Genomic DNA, 26499 nt, shown 5'->3' on the forward strand with positions numbered 1-26499 from the left:
ATACTTTATCCTTTTATTGAAAGGGAAACTGCTACAGACTTTTTGATAATAAGTCTTCCACTTCTAAGAAATTTGCTCCCCCATCATTGAGTTCCCTTGATAACCACACTTTGATGAAGGAGAGACATAACTAACCCTTCACCAGATAATGGAAGAATCTCCAAATGTTATGAACTTCCAGTCTTATCTTTCTTCTTTCCTTGGCTTTGAAAAGACCATTAATATCTCTGCTACATATGATGTTTTTTTGCTTGATATAGAATAGAACAGAACAGAACAGAACAGAACAGAATAGAATAAAACAGAACCTTGGAGGTTTTCTAGTCCAGCCCCCTGCTCAAGCAGGAGACCCTATACCAGGGTTAGGCCACCTTGGCTCTTTTCTGACTCGTGGACTTCAACTCCCAGAATTCCTGAGCCACCATGGCTCAGCTTGGAAACCTCTCCCTTTCCCCTCAGCATGGCTGGCTCAGGAATTCAGGGAGTTGAAGTCCATGAGTCATAAAAGAGCCAAGGTTGCCTACCCCTGCCCTATACCATTTCAGACAAGTGACTGTCCAATCTCTTCTTAAAACCTCCAGTGATGAAGCACCCACAACTTCTGAAGGCAAGCTGTTCCACTGGTTATTTGTCTTCACTGTTAGGAAGTTTCTTCTTAATTCCAGGTTGCTTCTCTCTTTGGTCAGTTTCCAACCGTTGTTTCTTGTCCTGTCCTCTGGTGCTTTGGAGAATAATTTGACCCCTTCTTCTTTATGGCAGCCCCTCAAATACTGGAGTACTGTTATCATGTCACCCCTATATCTTCTTTTCTTTAGATTAGCCAAACCCAAGTCCTGCAGCCGTTCTTCGCATGTTTTAGTCTTCAGGCCTTTGATCATCTTAGTTGCTTGGCTTCATTATTTTTTTAATTTTAAAAAGATCCAACAGAGGAAGCAATAATATCTTAGGGTAGTGATTTGGGATGCCAAATTCAGGCCTATAAATAGTGGCCATTATTCATTCCCTTATTCATTCATCTGATTTACATCCCATCCTTCATTCAGCAGCTCAAGGCAGTGTACCGTATATAGCATATCTGCTCCTTCAGCCTATTTTTCCTCAGCAATCTTGTAAAGAAGGTTGGGTTGAGAAAGAGTGAGTGGTTGAAAGTCACCCAGTGAACCTCTATAGTTGAGGGTGGGCTAAAACCTGTTTCGCTCTGCTCCTAGAAGAAAATTTCTCTACTACTCATTCTGGCTCTTAGTACAATTTTTAATAGCTTCAGACCAGCCTTGATTAGTTTCAATCCATCGCTTCTTGTCTTTCCTTAAGCACTTTTATACACTGTGAGGGCACAGATATTTCAAGGTATGAATGAGGATATTTACCATCAGTTTGCCTGTTGCCAATATGTTTTTTTTTTTCAAATAGACTACTGCCTGCTTTTTAACTATTCAAGAAAAGGTTTTTGTTTTGATTTTTTTTTCATGTTTTGCAGGCTACTGAAAACATTTTTAAGGATTGGTTCAAGAGTGCAAAGCATCACTCTAATTGTTTCTAAGGTCCCAACTCCTTGTATGAATGTAATTAAATAATATATCTTTCCTATGACAATAGAGAAAAGGAGAAAAAAAAACAAGAGCAAAGAGAAATTTAAGTGTTCCTCTCCAAGAAATTTTAAAATCAGAAACCAGCAGTTAAATTACAACTTAATAAAAAAAAATCATGACAGAGGAAAGTCATTCTTACTAATTTGTTTATTCTACTTATATCCCTTTTGCTGATCCAATTGAATAGATAAAGTAGCTTATATTTAAATTTTGCAAAAATAAAACAGATAAAAACAAACTGATTAAAATACAAACAGAACACATCACTAATTTTTGAAAACAGAAAGACGCAACATTAAGCGATGACTCTTGTAGCTTAAATGGGAAATTTTAAAAGGATCTGTTGAATTAAACTACTCTTTTTTTTTGATCATTTCGATTCATTCCCAAAGGCTGGAAGATATATTATTGTGTCTCTTGGAACCAGAGAAAACGGCATCGTATTTTGTGTTCAAGCTCCCCCTAGAGGAGCTAAAAATTATTATATGTCTCCAGAGCATCCTGCTGGAAAATCCATTACAAATGAGAGCATTTTTTTGTCTACCAATTTATCAGAGATACTTTGCACAAAAACCTATGGTGTGATATCTCTGCACTTGATGAAATGAATGGAAAATGAATGGGGGAAAAAAGCTTTTGAGATGATGAGATTTATGGGGTTTAATCTGCCACAATTTATTCACGCCTATTGTAATTAGAATCCAGTTCCCCAACATCTATGCAGAGTTATTGGAAGACATCCGATCTCTCACAAGGCTAAGCAGGGCCAGACGTGATAAATACTTAGAATATCAATAGGAAATCCAAGCATCTACCCAAGACCACTTCGTTGTTTGGTGTCTTCAAGTCAGCATTGACTCCGGGCAAATGCCTGGACAAATCCTTGTGTCAAGCTACGAAGAATGTTTATGCTATTTCATCCATTACTACTTCCTAGCTTGCCTACAGATCGGGGGGAGGGGAGGGAAGAAACAGAATGCAGACTCCAGACATCGGACTACCATGATGTGAGGACCAAGGTCATCTGAGAGACTGTTTACTGAGAACCAAAACACTTTCTCATAATAATTACCTCACACTTTATTGGACAATGGGACCTGCATCGTAAGTGGGGAGGGAGATCCTATACTTTTAATATACTCATATTGGCACCAATTAACCAGAGCTGATTTTCCATTCATCTGTGCTGAAATGCTGTACTCAATAAAGTTTTGCATTAGAGACTGGATCGTCTCAGCTGTCCTTGCTTTGTTGGGTTCGTCAGTCACCTTGCAGTTTTCCTGGCAAGGTTTTTCAGAAGTGGCTTGCCATTGCCTCCATTCTAGGGCTAGAAAGAATGACTGGCGCAAGGTCACTCAACTGGCTTCATGCCTAAGGTGGGACTAGAATTCATAATCTCCTGGTTTGTAGCCTGTTGCTTTGACTACTACACCAAACTGGTTCCATACTACAGCTAAAAAGCATATGTGGACACATCCAAGAATCAAGCATGACTCAAAGGAGACATTCATTTAGAAATGACTTTCTGATATCCATATTGAATGTAATTATTTTTCTTTTTTAAAAAATAATTAATATATACACATGCAGACATTTTGAATTATAAACAACTTGGGGGAAAACAAGAGAAGCAGAGGAAACAACAATTACATGAAATGCATAGTTCCTAATATTTTGGAGAGATATACCATATTTTAAATTCATATTCAATATTTCTATCCTAGCACTTATTAATATTAGTATTACTTTGTTAACCTAACTAAAAATAAAGACAAAATATGATTGAAATAAATTTTAATTAAAGGGATCTTCAAGAATTTTTGCTGCTGGGTTTGTTTTTCAGCCATGGTTATTTTCTACAATTTTAACAATCACTGATCAAAAGAAATAAGTAATTTATTTTCCAATGTTTTACTAGGATCAATCTGGCAGGCAAAAAAACAAAATCTAAATTAATTTCATGTATCCCATAACTGTATAAGTTCTGGAAAAAAATAGGTCATAAAGTGGCATTATCATTAATTATTGAAGACTGTTAAGCAATATTTTCAATCTCCTCCTAAATTTCCAAACCAAATGAGTAACTAAATGGACAAAGCCACTAGAACATTCAGCATTACAATCCCTTCAGCACCATTTACTTCCTTTGATTAATACAATGCAGTTTTATGTGAATTTCAGATAAACTATACATTTTTTATAGCCAGTTCTTGCTTAATGGGCAAGCCACTTGTTTCAAGCATACTGGCCAATTGGGATAATTAAGGAATTTGATTTTTATAAATTCTACTTTGTAAAGAATGGACTAATGTGTAAATGATGGCTTAGCTATGCATTTTATTTTGTAGTTCCACTGCAGTTGTTCGCTGCAGCTTTCTACCATCTAAACACATTAAAATAGGACTCCGTACTACCTATCTAGCAATTTGAAAGCATGCAAGTGCAAGTTGATTAATAGGTACCACCTTGGTGGGAAGGTAACAGCATTCCATGCACCTTTGGCATATAGCCATGCTGGCTACATGTCCATGAAAAATATCTTTGGACAATGGCCAAGAAACAGAGATGAGCATCACATTCTAGAGTCAGATACAACAGGACTGGGGAAACCTTTACCATTTACCTCTACTCTTATTTGAATATATGTTTGGATATGGTTGCCAAACTATAGGTGATGATTACAATGAAACTGATGATTTCTCAAATTGCACAGAACTACAATAAGAAAAAGACTGATTTACTCTTAACGCTGGCATTATCCACTCCAATCTCACTGTCTAGCTCAGGGGTCTTCAAACTTGGCCCTTTTGTGATTTGCGGACTTCAACTCCCAGAATTCCTCAGCCAGTGTGCCTGGCTGAGGAATTCTGGAAGTTGAAGTCTACAAGTTATAAAAGGGCCAAGTGTGAAGACCCCTAATCTAGCTAATATGTGATGATACCTTGAGAAGAGCTGTCTTTAACCAAATGCACTTCATTCAATGATTTATCCGTTCAAATGTAATAAATAAATTCAATCTAGATGTAACTCTCTGCAATCTTTTTCTTGCATTTCTACTAGTAGAATCAAGAAAAGTAACTGCTTGGACTTTATTATTGATATTCTTGCGCTATATTTCCCATATGGATTAGTGGGATTGCAAGCTGTCATTCTGAAATTCCCAGCATGCTGAGGAGCAATGTTAAGACAATTGTATTATGGGAAGAATTAAGTGGCTGGTCTGAGAAAGAGACCCAGGCCTTTGGGTCAGAATGAGTAGTGTCCCCATTTTTAGAAATTGTAATATACTTCAGCAGAATTGGCCATTTATTGCCCATTTGGTTTTCATGATATGTGCTGGGTTTTTTTTGTATTTGTTGGTTTTGACTTTCTTTCAAGTTGGGAGCCATATACATGCAATAAATAAATAAATATCTTAGTGCCCTACTAGAGCAACCATTTTTCAAGGCCTCTCCCCTCTGGAATCAGCCAGAGAATTTAGAAACTAATAGAGAATATATGTAGTTTAGGGTTGAGCTGCACCTATTCTCTGTGGAGCCCTTGGTGCTCTCTGGACTTGATTGTATTTTGCAGATATTTCATTAATTGACGAGGTTGCATCTTCAGTGGTACACTACACTACAGTTCATCTGGCAACAAAAAATCTGCAAGAAAACAATAGCAATAGCCCTTAGACCAGTGGTTCTCAACCTTTTTAATGCTGCGACCCCCCAACCGGTCGTAAGTCGAGGACTACTCAACCGGTCGTAAATTGAGGACTACTCAACTGGTGCAGCACCATTTGCAGAATGGGACTTTTGGCAGGTTCAGCAGGGCAGAGACAACCTGGGCAATTCCTATTGGCTTTTGAATGCCAATAGAATTAGACTCTGTTCAAGAGAGTCTTTCAAAAGCCAATAGAATAAAAGAGAATAGCACAGCTAAGGAAAAGGGGAAAAAAATGGCGGACTGCGTTGTTTGGCGACCCCCGTGAAATGGTCGTTCGACCCCAAATGGGGTCCCGACCCACAGGTTGAGAACCACTGCCTTAGACTTATATACCGCCTACAGTGCTTTACAGCCCTCCCTAAGCACTTTATAGAGTCAGCAAATTGCCCTCTCTGATAATCTGGATCCTCATTTTACAACCTCAGAAGGAAGGAAGGCTGAGTCAACCTTAAGTTGTGAGGATCAAACTGCTGGCAGTGAGCTGAATTAGCCTGCAATATTTCATTCTAACTACCGTGCCACTATGGCTCAACAACCAAGCTCAGAGACCACCCCACAATTTAGCAACCTGTGGCTCTGTCACATCTCAAGTACATTGTTAATGAAAGGTACACTGTATAGATTTGGATTTAGGTTTTGAAGAGACACACACTCCTTTCTGGCACATGAAGCTGCCTTTTGATAAAATGATAAGCTCAGCTTCTTCCCTAATAGCAAAGGTAAATGAAGTAGTTGTAGCCAAGGATTCAAGAAAAGTCTTGTCCAAAGAATCATGTTCCAAGGAAGACTTTCTAAGTGGTGAAACAATGATTCTGGGGGGCAACCACCAAAGATCTTATTTTCGAGATCTTATAAAATATTAAACAGAAGTATTGTTGTTTTATTAAATTATTGTTTGTTCCTCCATTCTTGCCTGTCCCAAAGATCTGGTTCATAGATTGAATTTTGCAATTATTTAAAATTATCATCTTTAATCTGGAAAAGTTCCTTATTTGCATTTCCTTCTAGAGCTTATCTACAAAAGCATTTCATTTCACAGACACTGGGGACTAAAAAAAAAGGAGGACAAACCATGTCTGGTGCGTTATACAAAAATGATACACAAATCCTACTCAAATTTTCCAGTTGAGTTTTACTCATGATTTGCACCAAGGGAATAGACGCATAGCTTATGCAACTTCACCCTTCTTGCAATTTCATAGAATTATTCTCTTCTACTTCATTTTTAAAAAATTGCATTGAGAGGAAAAAAGTGTTGCTCATTTGTATCGCTGTACTGCCATTGTGTTTCTTTTTATTGGGTATGTTTTATATATTTTTCCTAAGTAAGCCTTTGAGAGTCATTTTGATTGTGGTGGCCTAGAAATATGTCTAATAAATATTCCTGGGAGAACAGGTCTCAGGTCATTTTATCAATCAAAGTCTTTTCAAAAATACAATAAAAAAATAAGCACGTTTGCTACTCTTCCACCCACATATTTCACTTTTATACTAAAATGTTTTTGTTGTTAGAAACCTTAGTTTCCAAGTAAATTATCTGAATTATTAAGAGTATAGTTATCTAACTACACTTCAGAGTAATGGTAAACAGAGGATACACACTGTGACCGAAAACAGTTTAGGAATATATTATCTGATGAGCCTGTGTTAACCCCTGTACAAGGAATATAAACACAGAATTTCTATGTGAAGACATGGGGTCTTTATCCCAATCTGGAAATAGGTAGTACAGGGAGTCAAGCAAAAGACACACCATGGAGTCTCCTCTGCTTTTAAAAAGGATTTAAGAAAGGAGTACACTTTAGGTAAATGGTGCAACACATAAAGAAGCAATTTGAATTGGCTTCTTCCAGGAAGTGTTTTATAGCTTCCCAATCTAGCCTACAACACTGGTATTTCTACAAGTGCCAAGCCTTAGACCCCACTTAGCTTTTGGGACAACAGAAGAATAGCATTAGGACTAGCCCTTAGACTTATATGCTGCTTCACACTGCTTTACAGCCCTCTCCAAGTGATTTACAGAGTCAGCATATGGCCCCCAACAATCTGGGTCCTCGTTTTACTGACCTTGGAAGGATGGAAGGATGGAAGGCTGAGTCAACCTTAAGCCGTTGAGAATCGAACTGCCAAACTGCAGGCAGCCGTCAGCAGAAGTAGCCTGCAGTATTGCATTCTAACCACTGCATCGCTAGGGCTCAATAAATGTAACAAAAGTGACAGAAACTAGAAAAGAGCAGCCTGCTTCTTCTTTTTCAGATGAGGTCCATGTGGCTTCAGAGAAAACATGGAAGGCAGGAGGAACCTAGAAGCACTGAAGGATTAGAACAGGGATCTTCAAACTTGGCCCTTTTATGACTTGTGGATTCAACTCCCAGAATTCCTCAACCAGCATGCCTGGCTGAGGAATTCTGGGAGTTGAAGTCCACAAGTCATAAAAGGGCCAAGTTTGAAGACCCCTGGATTAGAAGATGATACTGTATCAGAAATTTAACTCCTGCTTACTTTTAGTTATAGCCAATAATGAATTCCAATTCCTAACACCTATGCAACTCACATACACTTTCCAAATATACCAAGCTACACCTTTATATATGAAACATGTTCCTTTCCAAAGAGCTGTTATTATCAGGAATATTATCAGGACAAGATTCAGCAGTCCATTTGCATTTAAAAGACAAAGGCCACGCTTTTGAAGATAGCAAAGTCCACATTTTGGACTGAGAGGACCATTGGTTTGAAAGAGGGGTCAAAGAGGCCATCTATGTCAAAACTGAACAGCTCTCCCTCAACAGAGGGGGAGGGATACGACATCAGCTATCTCCAGTCTACAACACAGTCCTTTCATCAGTTCCAAGAAGGCTCCACACACATTTGCACTACTCAGATGACCCTGAAGACACAGATAAATCTCCAAGTGGCCTCAATGACTCTCTAAAAGAATGCAAATGACCAGTTGTCTGCAAGGAATATAAATCCTTCCATTCCCCACCATCCAGTCAGAGCTGAAGAAGCTTCTTGGATGAGAAGCGAAACGTCTTCGAAGAGAAAAAAGAAAGTCCAGGTGCCTCATGAAAAAGCACCTTTGGGATGTTCTTCAGTTAGACTTAGAACTGAGGAAGCTTCTTGGATGACAAGCAAAACATTTTCAAAGAAACAAACCAAGACAATCCAGTTGTCTTTTGGAAAAACACCTTTGGGACCTCCAAGGTCCCTTCCAGCCCTATGATATTAATTACTTTTATTTACATCCTGAGTTTTATTCTTAAACCACATCCTAAATATGGTCATGCCTCACTCCCCAAAAAGGCCATTAAAACTGATTTTTTTTAAATCACAGAATGACTCCCTCATTGCAAATTTTCTTTTTATCACTCCTTTAAATAATGTTGCATCACACGCTGTTTGTTTCTTCCTGTCCTCAAACTGCCCCAGAGAATCACATCCATTTTATCTAACAGAACCCCCATATAGAACAAATTACTCATATATGGCATTAGAAGAAATTAAACATGTGCACATCTATTTTAAAGTGAAATATGTTTGATATTTTCATACTTTACCAGTTATGTCATGCTGTTTGAATGACTCACTGTAGATTTGATACTGATTGGGGCAATGTTTCTTCAACCACTTGCATACATCTTGCTGTGTCCAAAGGGCCACTGGCTTTGTCAGCTTCACAATATGAAACTGGAAATATAAAATAAGTTAAACAAAAGTTAAACTGATGATTTTGCTTCCACTTCACATATCCACCTGCATTTTGTGCACTACCATGAGCCAGGATGATCAGATCCTGCAGAGCTAAATTTTCTACTTTGCATGAAAAGGTCAAGGATGAAAGGATTATGATTAATCAGATACTTCTTCATGTGGCTAACAATTAATAAACCCTGGATATTACAGATATTTCAGACTCTAAAGGCAGGTAAAGAAATCTCAAATTCAGTTCAAGTAATCATTTGAGTGATCAGCAAATATTTCCAATTCATCTCTATGGATTCTTTTTATGCCACAAAGAAATATCAGCCTTTGGAAAGCTGATCTCAGTGATGTTAACAGTTGTCCATGTAGGAGATGACCAGGCTAAGCCCAAGGGGAGGGGTCAAGCATGTCATCAGTTTGGAATCCCTTCCACCCATAAGAGATCTAAATTCAACCTTCCTTGAATTCTGTTAACTCTTATCTACCACCAATTTCCCTTGACCATTAGAAGTTCAGATTCTTCTTGAGAGCTAGCATGGAGTAAACTTGTACTCATTTGAACAATCCTGGTTCCTGATTTCTTGTGGCTAACAGTCTTCTCATCCAAGAGTCCTTGGAAATAATAGCTTTGAGAAAATGTCTGTCCATCAATTTCCCTCTGAGGTCTAGAATCTCCTGGTTCTTGCATACATGGATCTATAATCTGCCTCTATCTGTTTCACGGCACTTGGCAGAATTTGGGAGTGGTTGCCCTTGAAAAAAAGAAGCAGATTACCTTGGGACTTTTGCCTTTCCCAAACTGACAAGTAATGGCCTACTAGTCCTGCTTTTTGAAATATTGCTGCTGGGACTGCCATATCACTAAAGCAATTTTAGCTGACTAATTGGATGAGTTTTAATTCATTAGGCAAATGATCAAAGGTGACATAATTCTGTGTAGGAAACCACTCCTTTTGAGTGGGGGAATGAAGAATACCAAATGTGCCCAACTGAAAAGTTGTGTAGGACCTCCCTGCTGAGAAAAATGAGGGAGATATGTCCCCTTCTCAGACACACTTGGTATCAGCAATCTGGATTGCTGTGGAGGAGAGCCCAAACTTTGAGATGAGTTAGGCATTGATAGAGTACACCAGAGCTGTCCAACCTTGGCAACTTTAAGACCTGTGGACTACAATTCTCAGAATTCCCCAGCCAGCCATGGACACCTTTGTAGTAGACAATACAGGGCTGTTTAGAGAAAAACTCTGACTTCATAGCAAGGCAGTTTCCTTTGATCCTGACTTACCAAAAACATGAGTGAAAGACAAATGGGTGAAGAAGTCAAAGTAAAATCATCAGGGCACAATAATAACAATAGCAATAGAACTTATATACTGCTTCACAGTGTTTTACAGCCCTCTCTAAGCAGTTTACTGAGTCAGCATATTGTCCCCAACAGTCTGGGTCCTCATTATACCGACCTCAAAAGGATGGAAGGCTGAGTCAACCTTGAGAAAAATCGAAAAAGCAATGAAACTATAACTATGGGAAGTTGCAGAACCATAAGATTTAAGAAAGAAAGGTGTAAAGGCTTCAGGAAGCTTGTGGGGATGGAGGTGATTAGGGAGGACTAAGATGTAAAGGATATTTTATGGGGGGGGGAGTTGGCAATGCTTCATTGACCACCTTGCCCCAGAACATCTTCGCAAGCTCCTAGCCAATCTTGGTTGATCTTGAAAAAATGAACAGAATCAGATCTGGTTAATACAAGGTGGGAGACCATCCAAAAGTCTTGGGGCTGTACGTTAGTCCGTGAAGTCAGGAAACGTTCATAAAGAAAGCAATAGCAACCCATTTTTGGTTGCTGCCACTGAGAAATGTCTCTGGCAACCTGGCTAAAGGATTTAAAGTTGAGGGTCAGTGATTTACAGCCAAGTGGTGGTCCTGGCATTCTAGCCATAGCCAAGAACACTGTATAAGAGTCTGGATTTAAAATTGACTCAAGAGTGCTTTTACCTAATCTCAGATCACAAAAGATTATGAAAATGAGTGCCAGCATATAAATTTGTGCGCAGAAATGGACCAGCAACCAGCATAATTGTTTAAGAATACTAAACAGGTTCCAATGAGTGCTTAGGGGATGATAGGGAACCATGCCAAAGGACTAAGTATGGGATTCATGTTCACAAGTCTATTTGGGCTGGATTATAGTATTTTGTAGATTAAAGCCATGGAGCAATTAAGCTCCTCTGCAACATCATTATTAAGAGTCCATTTAGCACTTCCTGTTTCTTCTTCTTCTTTCCTACATGTGGCAGTTAGAGGAACAAACTTCTTACTTTTAAAGGGAGGCAAGATTCATAATGATGCACATAAAGAAATCATCTCTTTACAAAACAGAGCCACACCTTCCTACAAAGCGGTTGCCAAATGATATGAATTATTGCTGCATTAAACAGCGGGAAGAGGGTGGTCACTGAATATGTAACTGAAGTTGCCAACACATGTAGATTTAATAGTGGAAGAACTCATCTAAACAGCCTGATTTCCACAGCATGAAGACACCACACTTACAGTTGCCAAGAACATGTCCTCAAAACAATGTCTCCATCTCATAAACAAGTTATTATTTAAACAATGTAAAACTGGTCCAAAATGTACCGGCCCAAAGATGGTATTTTCCCAGTTAATATAACTGGAGATCTGTCATGTGATATTCTAAGCCACATACAAGAGTTATCTTGGGTGGTTAGAGACCTGCAGGACTCCAGCAGGCCCCCACAGTAGGATTGTTTACTCCCATCTACCTCCAAAATAACAAATTTTGCTGTAGCTGCCCTACAGTCTTCTGCTGTTGTCCTATGACCTTTTTTCCACCAAGGAAATGCTTTGTAGTCACTGTAGACAATGTTATAGAAAGCAACAGTTACTGAATGACAGATGCACAGCCTCTTCCACAGCTCTTCTAGCCTACAAAAAAAGCAGTCAGAACCTGGAGATTCCAAAGACTTCAGTATAGAACATGGAAGAGAGGATCTTCTCTCCTGTCAGTGACCTGAAAGTGCACCCATTGAGTACATGGGATTCCCTGTCCCAAGGCTGAAATCTCAGTGAAACAAACAAGCCAAGCCAAACCTGCCATCCTGCCCTTTCTTTGAAAAGAAACCAAGATGGGTAACACAGACATTTTCAACTTCTGGGAGAAGGTCCCATTTAAATGCAAGCCTGGCCTCAAAAGCTAAGATCAAATTTGTTCCAACTGGTCTCCTAAATGAGAACCAGTTTGGTGCAGTTCCTAAGGCACTGAGTTAGAAACTGGGAGACTGTGAATTCTAGTCCTACCATAGGCACAAAGCCAGCTGGGTGACCTTGTGCCAGTTCTCTCTCAAGCCCAAGGAAGGAGGCAATGGTAAATCACTTCTGAAATATTGACTACTTCAGGGAACTAGTTCAGCCAAGAACTGAAGTAAAAGCAAAGACACACATGGACGTGCATGTACACACAGACACACAAAAAGTTTCTTAAACTGACTTGTGAAACTTGTACTATAATGGACATCTAACATTAGAACTATCATTAAAAAGCCACAACAAAGAAAGTTCTTTCTCCATCAACTCAGGACTGCAGAAAAAACAATTGCAACCAGCCTGCCTACCACTAAGAACCTGTATACTGCACACATCAAAAGGAGGGCTGAGAAAATATCCACAGACCCCTCACATCCTGGACATAAAATTTTTCAACTCCTCCCCTTGGGATGCTGCTATAGGGCATTGCATGCCAAAACAACTAGACACAAAGACAGCTTTTTCCCCATGCCATCATTCTGCTGTAAACCTAATTATCACAGTACTGTCTTATTTCTAAGGATATTTACCCATGTAGTATGGCTGTATAACTATTATCCTTCTCATCTTTTCTACTACGTTCTCCTATTAGAGAACCCTAACCCTTATTATTATATTACTTTGTTGTTTGTATGTACAGTGAGAAGTTATGCACTGGAGACAAATTCTTTGTGTGTTCAGTCACACTTGCTCAATAAAGCTATTCTATTCTATTCTATTCTATTCTATTCTATTCTATTCTATTCTATTCTATTCTATTCTATTCTATTCTATTCCATTCCATTCCATTCCATTCTATTTGTTGTACTGCCCCAACATCAACAATCTCATGAAACTTTTTTTTCCCTACATAGAATAAGGAGAGACTCATGAAATGGGGATTAAATGCTTCCAAACTCCATGCAAGAGAAACAAATTTATCACCCAATTTATTCCTCTCTTTGTGCATACAACTTTTAAATGTTATTACTTTTACTGTTTCAATTTATTGTATAGTGACTCATTAGTGTCCCATCATCATTGTTAATGCTGTAATTTTAAGCAGCTACTCCGTAACTATCTCTTAATCTATTATGGGACTTTAAATTATAAACTATTCTTGAATCAGACGCTGCAGTCAAATTAATCATTCTGGACCACAATGTTGCTTGAAATCCTTTTTGGGAGGTCAAGTTATGCTAGACAGATAATATATTCTGATGATATTTACCAAACAACCCATGCTAATTTCTTGCTTTCCTAATGTGCCCATTTCAAGATCTAGCCGTGAACTGTGTGCTGCCTCAAATTATTATCCTCATATTAAAACCCAGTGTTTTCCATCTTCTGTTAATTTTATTCAACTTGTAGATTCTGCACATTGCGTAAACAACAGATAATACCATGATGAGCAAGCATTTCCTCAGCTGTATACAGTCAAGGTTATTTTTAATCAGGCTATGCAGTTTACTTGCAGTATTGATTATCTGAATTTCATACATCAGGTTCATGAGAAGATTTAATTGGATTGATTTCTTGCTCAGAGGTTCTGGAGAACATTAAGTCTTCTTAGGCTTCAGTTCTTTTCAGCCATTTATTTTTTTTATCGTTTCCAGTCGATATTTTGCTGCTAAGCAGCTGTTACACAGCTGTCAAATGGTCCCCTCCCCCTTAAACTGCATTGCATTATAGAGAATAGAGAGCAGTGTTTTTCAACCTGGGCAACTGGAAGATGGGTGGACTAACTGGCTGGGGAATTCTGGGAGTTGAAGTCTACCCAAGTCAATAAGTATTCTTGAAAGTATTGCTGCCTCATCTGAATAGAGTAGTACAAAAATGTCCTACATAGTTATCTTCCAGTACTTAAGTGGCTGTCACAGAGAAAAGGAGGTTGACGTATTCTCCAAAGCACCCGAGTAGCAAACCAGACCAGAAGTAAAAGGATGGAAACTCATTAAAAAGATTGTCAAGGTTCCGATATACAAGACCAAATAAATCAGAACTCCGAGGCTTGAGATTTCCTCAAGGAACATGTTTATTGGTTACATAGCATCAGCACGGTCAAAAGTGAAACCAAGTCTGAAGTTCCCTTCAGAAGCAACAATATTACAAAGTTGAACTTCCTACCCCAGAGCTATGCAATCAGCTATGTTCCCCAATAGAAGAGTTTTGTGGGCTTTCTAACTAAATGCCCCAAGCCCAGTGGTGGGATTCAAATATGTGAACAACCAGTTCTCTGTGTGGATGCCGCTTCTGGAAGTCTGGCCTGGACAACAAAAAATTAGCTACTGGTTCTGCCAAAGTGGTGCGAACCAGCTGAATCCCACCACTGCCCATGCCCCTATCTAAATGACAGAAATGACCTTGGTTCCCACGGGACAGTAAAATGTTTTAACTAGTAGAAATCCTTCATCCGCCTCCCAATCCTGTGGCAACTTAGAACAAAGGAAATGGCTACAGCCAGGTTCATTGTAGAGTTGACAGAGAGATCCAGCCTGGAGAATTTTCCTGACACAATTAATCAGTGAAATGGCTTGTCTTCTGAGGTTGTGGTGCTTTATCACTGAAGATTTTCAAGAGATTGGACAACCATTTGTCTGGAATAGTACAAGGTCTTCTGCTCGAGCAGGGGGTTGGACTAGAAGACCTCCACGCTCCCTTCTGATCCTATAACTCTATGATTCTCTGTGTCTTCAATCAAGTTTGGAAGAATGAATGTTTATGTGTTGGAGATGACCCATCATGGAGAGATGTATGACCCAGTAAATTTGTTCAAGCACTTGAACCCTGGCACTACCCTCACTGCAGCATTCTCCACCATCCCTCCTTGTCTCTGAGTAAGACAGGCTCATTTCCAACAATCCACTTTGGAGTGGAGTAAATCACCGATTCATTTTGGATAGAAAAGCAGTGACTTAAAATCTGGAACTCAACCTCTCTGCCTGGGGAGCTTGCCAATCGCTATTTCAAATGACAATCTGTTGTATATCGTGTTCAGTTCCGCACATAATGGTTTCTTCTTCTTTGCTTGTATAAGAATATGTGTGTGTTTTCATGCAAGGCTATTTTAAATGTTCCCATTATGCATGAATACAGATGCTGCAAGGCAAAATTCTTTAAAGCAATTTCAAGTCATGACTGCTTTGCACATCCACAGGAAGCCAACATTTTGCTTTTTCAGTATGCTATGAAGGACACAACAGGAAAGTCATAATCAAATGGTCATGGCACAGAAATTCTACATTTTCAGTAGCAGACAAAACATATTTCCAATATCATTTTCATTTTCAGCTGAGTATTACATCAGGACTTTGCTCTGCTTTAATTTTTCTACATGATCAGTTATCTTCAATGAGCAAATATGTGTTTAAATCAGTGTTTCACAATCTCATCACTTTTATGATTTACTTCTGGCTGGGGAATTCTCGGAGTTGAAGTCCACACATCTTAAATGCTCTGAAACTGACTCTGACACTGGTACTTGGCTCAATAGTAGTAACTGTGAGAGGGATCTCAGAGTCCTACTAGACTATCACTTAAATATGAGTCAGCAGTGTGCTGCAGCTGCCAAAAAAGCCAACACAGTTCTAGGATGCATTAACAGAATGATAATACCATTTATAATGCCTTGGTTAGGCCATACTTGGAATACTATATTCAGTTTTGGTCACCACGATGTAAAAAAGATGTTGAGACTCTAGAAAGAATGCAGAGAAGAGCAACAAAGATGATCAGGAGACTAAAGGCTAAAACATATAAGGAATAGTTCTGAAATTGGGTATGTCTAGTGACATGATAGCAGTGTTCCAATATCTCAGGGGTTACCACAAAGAAGAGGGAGTCAAGCTAGTCTCCAAAGTGCCTGAAGGCAGGACAAGAAACGGATGGAAACTAACCAAGGAGAGAAGCAACCTAGAACTAAGGAGGAATTTCCTGACAGTTAGAACAATTAATCAGTGGAACAACTTGCCTCCAGAAACTGTGAATGCTCCAACACTGGATGTTTTAAAGAAGAGACTGGACAGCCATTTGTCTGAAATGGTATAGGGTTTCCTGCCTGAGCAGGGGGTTGGACTAGATGACCTCCAAGGTCCCTTTCTATTCTGTTCTGTTCTATTCTATTCTATTAATTCTATTCTAATTCTATTCACGTGTATTCCTTGATTTACAACCAGTTGCTTAGTGACCATTCAAAGTTATGAGAGCCCCCCTGAGTCTCTCTCTCTCTCTCTCTCTCTCTCTCTCACACACACACACACACACACACACACACACACACACACACACACAGTCACGTAACCACATTTTGGACAGTTTGGCAACTGATCTGCATTTACAGCTGTTTTCAGTGTCCTGCAGTCCCCATGAGCATGATTTATTATGTTTTTGCTAAAACCAGCATTTACTTCTGGTTTTCAGAAAAAGTGCCCCATAGTGAACAATGGATTTGCTTAATAACTGCAGATTCCCTTAACAACCATGATGATTAATAATTGCCACAAAAAAGGGTCATAAAATCAGGTCAGTCATGATGGGTGATGCACTTTATGATCATCCCGACTTACTATTGCAATGGGCAGTCTCCATTATGGTTGTAAGTCGAGGATTATTTATACTAGTTTAAATTATTATTATAGAGCTGAAGAGGATTATTTAGGCCCTTTAGCACCTTCTGTTCAGTGCAGCAATTTTCATCAAACACAACCAGCAAAGAAAAGCCCATCAACTAATTAGACAACTGGCTACACCACAGAACTGCTGTTCTGGTTTAACTGTGTTCTTAGGAATGTTTTCTCAATAAAGGTAAAGGAGTCCATGTGGATTTTACTCTGCCAGTCGTTGCCGACTATAGGGGTGACATGATAGCAGTATTCCAGTATTTGAGGGGCTGCCACAAAGAAGAGGGTGTAAAACTATTCTCCAAAGCACAGAGGACAGGACAAGAAACAATGGTTGGAAACCGAGTAAAGAGAGAAGCAACCTGGAATTAAGGAGAAACTTCCTAACAGTGAAGACAATTAACCAGTGGAACAGCTTTGCCTTCAGACGTTGTGGGCCCTCCATCATTGGAGGTTTTAAGAAAAGACTAGATAGTCACTTGTCTGAAATAATATAGGTTCTCCTGCTTGAGCACGGGACTGGACTAGAAGACCTCCAAGATCCCTTCCAGCTTAAATTAAATTAAATTAAATTAAATTATTGCATATCCTGTCTCTGCCTGGTTACATGACTCAAAGTGAACGCACTAGTCAAAAGTGGTCTGCATTCTGGCAATGGCCCAGTGTCTATTTTACAGGGACTTTCAACATTCAATATTCACAACATTTTTGGTCTCAGATTGCTTGTGGTTCAGCAATGCTATTAAACAAAATGCAGATCTCCAGTCTAAGAGAGATAGTACTTGATATAAATCCAAGATTTCAGTAACATACAAACATTCCAACTTTTATTTTGCTATTAATATAAAGACATCAAATACAAAAGAATACAGTCCAATGGCTATTAAAATTTTAAAACAGTCCATTAGCAACCATCTAAAGAAAAAACAACTAAGCCTTCTTGTCTTAAGCATAAATACATTCTTGGTGATAAATTAATGCTGAAGTGTCAAAATACTTACTAGAAGCTACTTCTGGCCTCCTTAAACTGTTCTACAGTTCTTCTCCTCAAGGACATGTACCTTGCTCATTCTTTTTCTTTTCTCTTCTTTAAAAAAAAGCATCGATTTTTCTCTCTCTTAAAAAAACCCCTCATGTTCTGGAAGTTAAAAATAGACGCCATTTTAAACAAAGCTATATGGCTGTTTTTAACAGGAAATGGCCTGTGTTGGATCCCTGAGTAGAGGGTAGACTAGCCTGAAAGTGCAATTTTATTTCAATGAACCCTGGGGAATTGAAGTTGGGTCTTCCTTATAACAACAGCAGTTTTCCCACAGCTCCATTTAAAGCAGGGCCATTCTACAGCTTGGTCCAGAAGACTATATCATAAGCAAAGTCAACTGATCTCAAAGTTAATGGGACAACTGCTCTGATATAAAACCATAGAGCAGTGCAGGTCAGGGCCATCCTTAATTATTTAAGGGAGAAAACTGAGGGTTTCAGAGATTGGAGCAATAATAAAAGCAGAGAGAATTATCGTGCATGTTACTAATTCTAGGAGTTACTGAATATAAAAAACCTAGGAGATTACTCTCCAGGACAGTGTTTCTCAACCTTGGCAGCTTTAAGACATGTGGACTTCAATTCCCAGAATTACCCAGCCAGCATGCTGACTGAAGAATTCTGGGAATTGAAGTCCACAAAACATAAAGTTGCTAAGGTTGAAAAACACTGCTCTAGGACACCACTTCTTTTGGGCAACCATGAAGATCTGCAGAAGAATCTTTTTTTTTTTTTTGCATATCCCTTTGCCATCTTTCTGCCGTGCAGGAAAATCCTTCCTCAGAAGTTGTATTTGATCTTCCATCAACTCAGTATTTAGAAAAGCCACTAGACCTTTAGTAATTATGTGATCATTTTTAATTTTGTTGTAACATTTTCAATCCTGCTGTTTCATTTTATTAGCTGCTTTTAATAGTCACTTCAAGGAAAATGATGATAAATATGCATCATCGAATCATGATCGCACAGAAGTTTTTTTCTCTAGAATTATATTTCTCTAATCTGAACTTTCAGATCTTCCATTAGAGTCACTGCATAACTGACTCCATCTGCCTTGTGCTGGTCAGGCTCTTCTTTTTCCTTCCACCTTTCCCAGCATTATACATTTTTTAAGAGAGCAATGACTTTGTATAATATGCCTAAAATATAATAATTTGAGCCTGGTCATTTGTGCCTCAAGTGAGAAGTCTGGCTTGATTTGTTTGATGATCATTTGTTTTTTGGTTATCCATAGTATCTTGAATCTTGTCCAACACCAAAGTTGAAACATGTCAATAATCTTTCTTTCCTATTTCTTCAAAATGCAACTTTCACTTTCATAAAATGCCACACCGTTGCCTGCATGATTCTGATCCTTGTGGGTAAAGACACATCACAGCCTTGGTATAACATGTTTAAAGCCTTTATTACTAATCTACTAAGTGCTAATTTATGGCATATTTCTTGACTGCTAGTTTACTTTACAGTTGATAGTTGATCTTAAAAAGTAGACGATATCCCCAACTCAATACCTGTCATTAGTTTGGTCTTTTTATATTTAATCTTAGTCCCATTTTTCACCGTGCTCCTTAAACTTTAATTATTAGAGCTTGAAGATCATTTGCATTTTCAGCTATTAAAACAGTGTCATTAGCACAGCACATGTTATTGATGTTTCTTTCTCCTATTTTAAATCTACATTCATCTTCTTTCAATCCAGCTTCCCTCAACATGCATTTAGCATATCGCTTAAATAAATAAGAAGATTTACAGCCTTCTATCATTCCTTAGTCAATCTGGGAGCCAGTTTATTTCACCCTGCTTTGTTCACCATGCTCTGTGGCTTCCTCACCTATATGTAGCCTTTGCATGACAATAAAGAGATATTCTGGAGTTCCCATTTTCTTAAGCAGGTTCTGACATGGTTCAGACAATCAAAGACTTTTCTATAATCAATGAAACACAGGTTGACTTCTTAATATTCTGTCTTCCTCATCAGTAATGTTTCTTATTCCTTGGTCTTTTCTAAAGCAAGCTTGATCATCTAGCATCTCCCTTGCTGTCCAATCTGCATTGGATGATCCAAAGCAATATTTTTGGAAGAAATTAAGAATACTGTATGATAGTTTAGTAAGTTTTCCCTCTTTGGTACACAGATGTAGATTGATTACTTCCAATATGTTGGCAACTGTTTAGTTCTCCAGATTAGGTGATGTAGTTTGGTTAGAAGTTTTACAGATATTTCTTCTATTGTTTGACATATTTATGTAGATATTTTATCAAGTCCTGCAGTCTTTTGATTTGTGATAACCAGAACACTGATCTATCTTCACCTTCAAATACTGGAGGTTTCTTAATTGTTGACATCTCTACTATAAATACTCCTTCCACCTTGGTTTGATCTTCTTTGAATTGATTACTATCTATACTATCCTTTAGCATTCCAGTTCAAAACTGGGATTTGGTTTGGAGATCTTTTGGAAGACTTTCCTTGCTTTCATATCTTTTCCAATAGAAGAGAATATATGTAGCTCAGGGAAGAACTGTGGAGTCCTTTATGACTCTTAACTTGGTTGTTTGTTTGCAAATGTTTGATTACCTGTCTAGGTAATCTCATAAATGCTGCTACAGTACCTACATGGATAATGAAATGTCTACAAACAAACAACCAAAAGCAGAATATATTTTATATCTGTTTAACTCGAATCAAATTTATAAATGGCAAGCAGACAAAGTTCAGATTTTCAGGGCTTGGGATGTTTTTTCCCCTTTGCTTCTTAGATAATATTTTAGGTTTTATTAAAGCCAGTTTGGTGTAGTGGTTAAGGCGTCAGACTATAAACTTGGAGACTGTGAGTTCCAATTCCATCATAGATACAAAGCCAGCTGAGTGACCTTGGGCCTCTCTCAAATCTTAGAAGGAGGCAAGAAGAAACTTTAAAAAAAAGGCTTATATTGCATTGTTCCCACACTTCCTGTCTCAAAATGAAAAAAAAATGGAATTCAGTTATGCAGATCCCTCAGATAAAAAGAAGGTTCATCAGAGGTATTGTAGATGTGTGTGAAGCCACAGTTTCAACTTTTTACCAGTAGTTGTAAAAGGGGCTGCCATAAAGAAGAGGGAGTCAAGCTATTCTCCAAAGCACCTGAAGGCAGGACAAGAAGCAACGGGTGGAAACTAATCAAGGAGAGAAGCAACCTAGAACTAAGGAGAAACTTCCTGACAGTGAGAACAATTAATCAGTGGAACAGCTTGCCTCCAGAAGCAGTAAATGCTCCAACACTGGAAGTTTTTAAGAAGAGACTGGACAGCCATTTGTCCGAAATGGTGTAGGGTTTCCTGCCCGAGCAGGGGGTTGGACTAGATGACCTCCAAGGTCCCTTCCAACTTTACTACTACTACTACTACTACTACTACTATTATTATTATTATTATTATTATTATTATTATTATTATTATTATTATTATTATTATTATGTATAACACTTTATCATACTCTATTTTCTACCTGAGAAGAAATGCACATTTTATCATTGAATATCATCTTCTCTCACTGAGTGAATAATATTTTGCAAGGAAACACTCTGGATTTTCTGTAGCTTTCTCACCAATAAAATGGAACAATCTCAAACAGGTTCTCCTTTATTTGTGCTCATCTTCCTTGATCTCTGCTTTCCAAATGAGCTACACTGACTAGAAACTATGAGAATTATTGTCTAATAGATTTTGAATTATCATCTTTAGTACGTCTTTACAGATTGCTAATTCTTTTACTAAAAGAAAAACCTAAAAAAATATTTCAAGCTACTTCCTAAATCACTTTCCTCAACATACATTTCTTTCCAGAGTAGTGACAAAAAATTTACCTAAACTCTTCAAACACAATAAAAAATGTCCAGATCACAACCCAAACAAAAAGAGGAAGTTAGATCATCATATTTAATATGTGACACTTAATTTCATGCTCTGTTTGTTCTTCTGTGCCAAGAAGAAAAAAAGTTATATCACACTTTCAATAATAGTAATAATAAAAACAAAACTAAACAAAAATGATAGCTTGTGCAATATTTGAATGCATGTTCCAGAGATGGGGACATGAGCACTCAAGTCACATGAGCACTCAAGTCAAACTCTTAATAACTATGCAAAGTTTAATCTATGATTTTGTAAAATCTATCTCTACAATACTTTCTATGAAACATGCTTTTCAAAGATCAATGTACTTGCGGGCATTTCCACAACTTTATTTACTGTTATTTCCTTCCTCTTTAACCCAAGCATCTGTACTTCAAGATGGCAAAGATCTGAAGCACAATGTTGGAGCAGCAAGCAATAATTTGGTTCACATATTGTAACTTTAGTTTTTTAAAGGGGTATCAATAGTCAAACCTGACTAACCAACAAAGTACCAGTTTTAATTTCTTTGGTGGCTGTTCCTTTGCTGAATCACTTTCCCTTTGCACTGACAAATGTATGATGAATTTATCCATGTTTATCAATATGCAACACTACCAGCTAGCTCAGGGGTCTTCAAACTTGGTATTTTTAAGACTTTTAGACTTCAACTCCCAGAATTCCTCAGCCATCATAGTTGGATTCTGGGAGTTGAAGTCCATAGGTCTTAAAGTTGCTAAGTTTGTAGACCCCTGAGCTAGTTGGTTGGCCCTTCTTCCTCTCTCCCTTCTGAGCTCTTTTCACAGTGTAGTAAGAACGCACCCCCAATCCCTCCCCTGTACCCTTAAAGACACAGGAATCAAGTGCAAAGCAAGAAAAGCTCACAAAATAAAGAAACACATAAACTCCAGGTTTTTTTCTTTAAGCTGCCTCAGGCGTGTTACAATGTTGTAACCCAAGACTGAAAGGCTCCAGCAACTGCGAAAAGCGCTAGCCTTAAATTAAGCCTGTTTACCTTCAAATAAAACTTGCTAAAAGCCATACACAGACTCAAGATAAGGGGGTAAAACTAATTACATTTGTTTAAAGGAATTAAACCTATGGAAGCCAACATTTTGGACTCATTGCTAGCCTAAAATACAGACTAAAACATTCAAATAACCAAAGCACACAAAGGAGCCTCTGAATGACAAAACGCTGTAAAAACTGTACAAAAATCCTTATGGTAACCCAGTCAAGCTGCCAGTTGATCCAGAACTAAATAAACCCACCTCTTTTCCAACATGCTGGCTTTTCATTTCATCAGCGCTGATTGCATTCTTCTGGCTGGAGAAAACAAACCAGGGAACTTTTTCTTCCAGCAACAGCTTCTTCTTCTTCTCTGTCCCTGTTTCCTCCCTGCCTGCTGACCTCTCCTTCTCTTTCCCTACTGTCTATTTTTCCCTTTTCCGCCCAAACCACCTCCTTTTATAGCCTCTCCTCTCCTCCCCCCCTTTTTCTTCAGTTCACCTCCAGCTCTGTGCTGCTTTTGGAAGCGCCAATCAGCTGGAGCCAATCAGCTGGAGCCATGCTGGCTCCTGGGGCTTCTGCCATGCCCAGACAGTCCTGCAGCTGCCTCTCCCTCAGGCTTGGGTCACTTCGGCTCATTCCCCTCCCCCGCTACACTTGGCTAGCAGTCACGTACCAACTGCCACGTGGCAAAGTATTACAGGTGATACATGTACCACCAGTTGAAAAGCCCTGGACTAGATGACCTCCAATGTCCCTTCCAACTCTGTTATTCTGTTTATTGGAGCCAAAGTATGAGTTGGACTTAATACTCAAAAGAGAGCAAGAAGCTCTTAAAGAAGAGAATTAATTATTTGACACCCAACAAACAAAGCATATTTTTCTTCTGTTGATTAGATTTTAGATTAATCATACTGGATTCAATTCAAAGTCTTCATATACATCATTTTTAGATGACACAAAATGTTAAGATTTTTGAGTATATGTTTATAGCTCACAGCAGTATTTAAAAAAAAATTGGAAGCCAGAATATTGAAACTTGAACTTCTTCCATTGCTAAGAGTTCTTTGGAAGAAGGCGAAGATAAACTGTAGTAAACAATGATGCCATCATGCTCTCAAAAAGAAATTGGGTTCTCTGGCTGAAATGGAACAAATGTACCCACAGCATGAAGAAGCCTAGTTGAATAGAAGTTTTCAGGACCATGGACAGATCGCTTGGGAGGGAACTACAATCATTTGCCTATTTTCCAACCACGCCAATCATTCTATGAACAAACTTGCCTTTCATCATGACATACAGTACACACATACACACACCAAAGCCTGTTTTCCAGTAAGGCCCTTTATGCTCCTATTCATTCTGCTGTTACATTCATCATTTACAGAATGTATAAAACTTAACTCTGTTTTTATAAAGCCCATATGGCAGCAGGTCATGTTGGTGCAGATACAACATCCACTCCAAAGCTCTGATCGTGCACTGCATAACAATATGGAAGTGCTTTGCCTGCATGAGGCCAAAGGGGGTGCTCTAAAAAAGCCACCCAAAGGGAAGATGCAGAGGCACCTGTGGTGTTCAGCCTATGGCAGAGGAAACCTGGATAGGTTGGCTGGAAAGCACTTTTGGAGAAAGCATCAGTCATTCTTGGCCAATCTGTTAAAAGCTGTGTTGTTGGTTTTATGTCCAGGCAGTAATATAACATTTGGCCAGGTGATTAAGAAAAATCCAGAAAGCAACAGGAAATCCAGAAGTTAACCTCCACCAAGCTATCCAGATGTCTTGAAGAAATCAATCACAGTCATGGGAAGATGCCTCTGTCTTTCTCCAATAGTTAGTATAATTGTCTATCTGCTAGATTTCTACCTAGGTTTTTTAGAAGCTCAAGCCAATTTATATGGAAATTTCCCTTTGTTTTCCAGAGAGGGAGATTGATCTGAGAGTGAGGAACTGACCCAAAGTCATTCACTGAGTTTCATGTCCCAACACTTCAATCACTATATTGCACGGAGAATTATGATGAGGATTTCCTTTGTCTTTCAGAGGTTAGGGTTTAGATTTAGGGTTAGGTGTTTGTTCCTTTGCAAACCAATTGTTACCTGGATAATGTTGCTATGTTCCAACTGGCTTGCGCTTATCACTCTTACAAGGGGTGAGCATTTACGTTCTGAAGCACTGAAAAGGGTAGCTTTTTCTCAGGGCTTAAATAGAACACAGAATAATAGAATTGGAAGGGTCCTTGGAGGTCTTCTAGTCCAACCTCCCAGTCGAGCAGGAGACCCTATACCAGTGATGGTGAACCTTTTAGAGACCGAGTGCCCAAACTGCAACCCAAAACCCACTTATGCATCATTAAGTGCCGAATGGGTATGGCCCATTGGGTGGACGTGGCCCATTGGGTGAGCGTGGCTGCAGTGGTAACGACAGACCGGGTGGGACTAAAAAGTTCAATCAATCAATTCCAACTTTGCAAGATTTTTTTTCCCGCAAGAAGTTGAAATTGACTGATTGATTGAATCTTTTTTTTTTTTTTTTGCACATGGTGGCAGAGGCCTAAAGTGAAAAGGTTTTATAAAACCCAGCTGAAGGCCTAGAACTGGGGTGACGGCGTGCATGGCTGCAGTGGTAACGACAGACCGGGTGGGACTAAAAAGTTCAATCAATCAATTCCAACTTTGCAAGATTTTTTTTCCCGCAAGAAGTTGATATTGACTGATTGATTGAATCTTTTTTTTTTTTTTTTGCACACGGTGGCAGAGGCCTAAAGTGAAAAAGTTTTATAAAACCCAGCTGAAGGCCTAGAACTGGGGTGACGGCGTGCGTGCCCACAGAGAGGGCTCTGAGTGCCGCACCTGAGTGCTGCACCCATGCCGCATCTGAGTGCCGCATCCATGCCATAGGTTCGCCACCACTGCCCTATTCCATTTCAGACAAATGGTTGTCCAGTCTCTTTTTGAAAGCCTCCAGTGATGCACACCTAAAACTTTGGAAGGTAAGCTGTTCCATTGGTTGATTGCTCTCATTGTTAGAAAATTTCTCCTTATTTCTAGCTTGCTTCTCTCCTTGGTTAGTTTCCATTCATTGTTGCTTGTCTTGCCTTTTGGTGCTTTGGAAAACAGTTTGACCCTTTTCATAATAGAAAAGGAAGATCTTAAAAATTCCCATCCCTGCACCATGGTCACAATCCCCTTCCCCCGACACGGTTTGAAACTAAACTTATTATTACAACCACCATTTCAACAATGTAACATGTAGTCTAGACCTGGGTTCACGTCTTCCTCTTAGCCTGAATCAGTTACAGAGCTAGGTGCTGAACTGTTATTTCGACTGCTTGCTCTTCCTTAACCTTATCAGTGTTCTGGTTGCTCTCAAGGTGAAAAATCAAGACGAATGGGGACATTTTTTTTCTGAACGCTGAGTTCAGCCTTCATTGTTCTCTGCAGTTGCACCGAACTGCAGAAAACACCCTCAACCCATTTAAAGCAAATTGCTAAAGTCACTCTTTTGAGTCTGAGACAATGATTTTGCTCCTCTCGTGATTAAGTTGTTAAAGGAAAAGTGAGAAGCGAGAATTGGTATGCTGGATTCTGAAGGACATGAGATTTGATTTTCTACTTGAGTATATTGACAGTTAGAGCTAAAAGAAATT

The 26499-nt window shown here is 38.8% G+C and overlaps 1 protein-coding gene across 5 annotated transcripts in view; it reads right to left on the reverse strand.

The window, feature by feature from the left end:
• SAMD12 (sterile alpha motif domain containing 12) overlaps positions 1–26499 on the reverse strand; it is a 99751-nt gene that overhangs the window by 30538 nt on the left and 42714 nt on the right. For 2 of the 5 annotated variants that reach the window (XM_039366805.1, XM_039366801.1), the window contains one exon: positions 8888–8987. In XM_039366805.1, coding sequence (XP_039222739.1) covers positions 8888–8987 — 100 coding nt within the window. Of the gene's footprint in view, positions 1–8852; positions 8988–26499 lie in introns of all 5 variants that reach the window. The other 3 variants (XM_039366802.1, XM_039366800.1, XM_039366804.1) reach the window with 2 other exon arrangements.

This window comes from Crotalus tigris, unplaced genomic scaffold (genome assembly GCF_016545835.1).
Source record: "Crotalus tigris isolate CLP2741 ecotype Arizona unplaced genomic scaffold, ASM1654583v1 scf7180000020376.317737, whole genome shotgun sequence".
In the NCBI taxonomy this organism is placed as follows: Eukaryota; Metazoa; Chordata; class Lepidosauria; order Squamata; family Viperidae; genus Crotalus; species Crotalus tigris.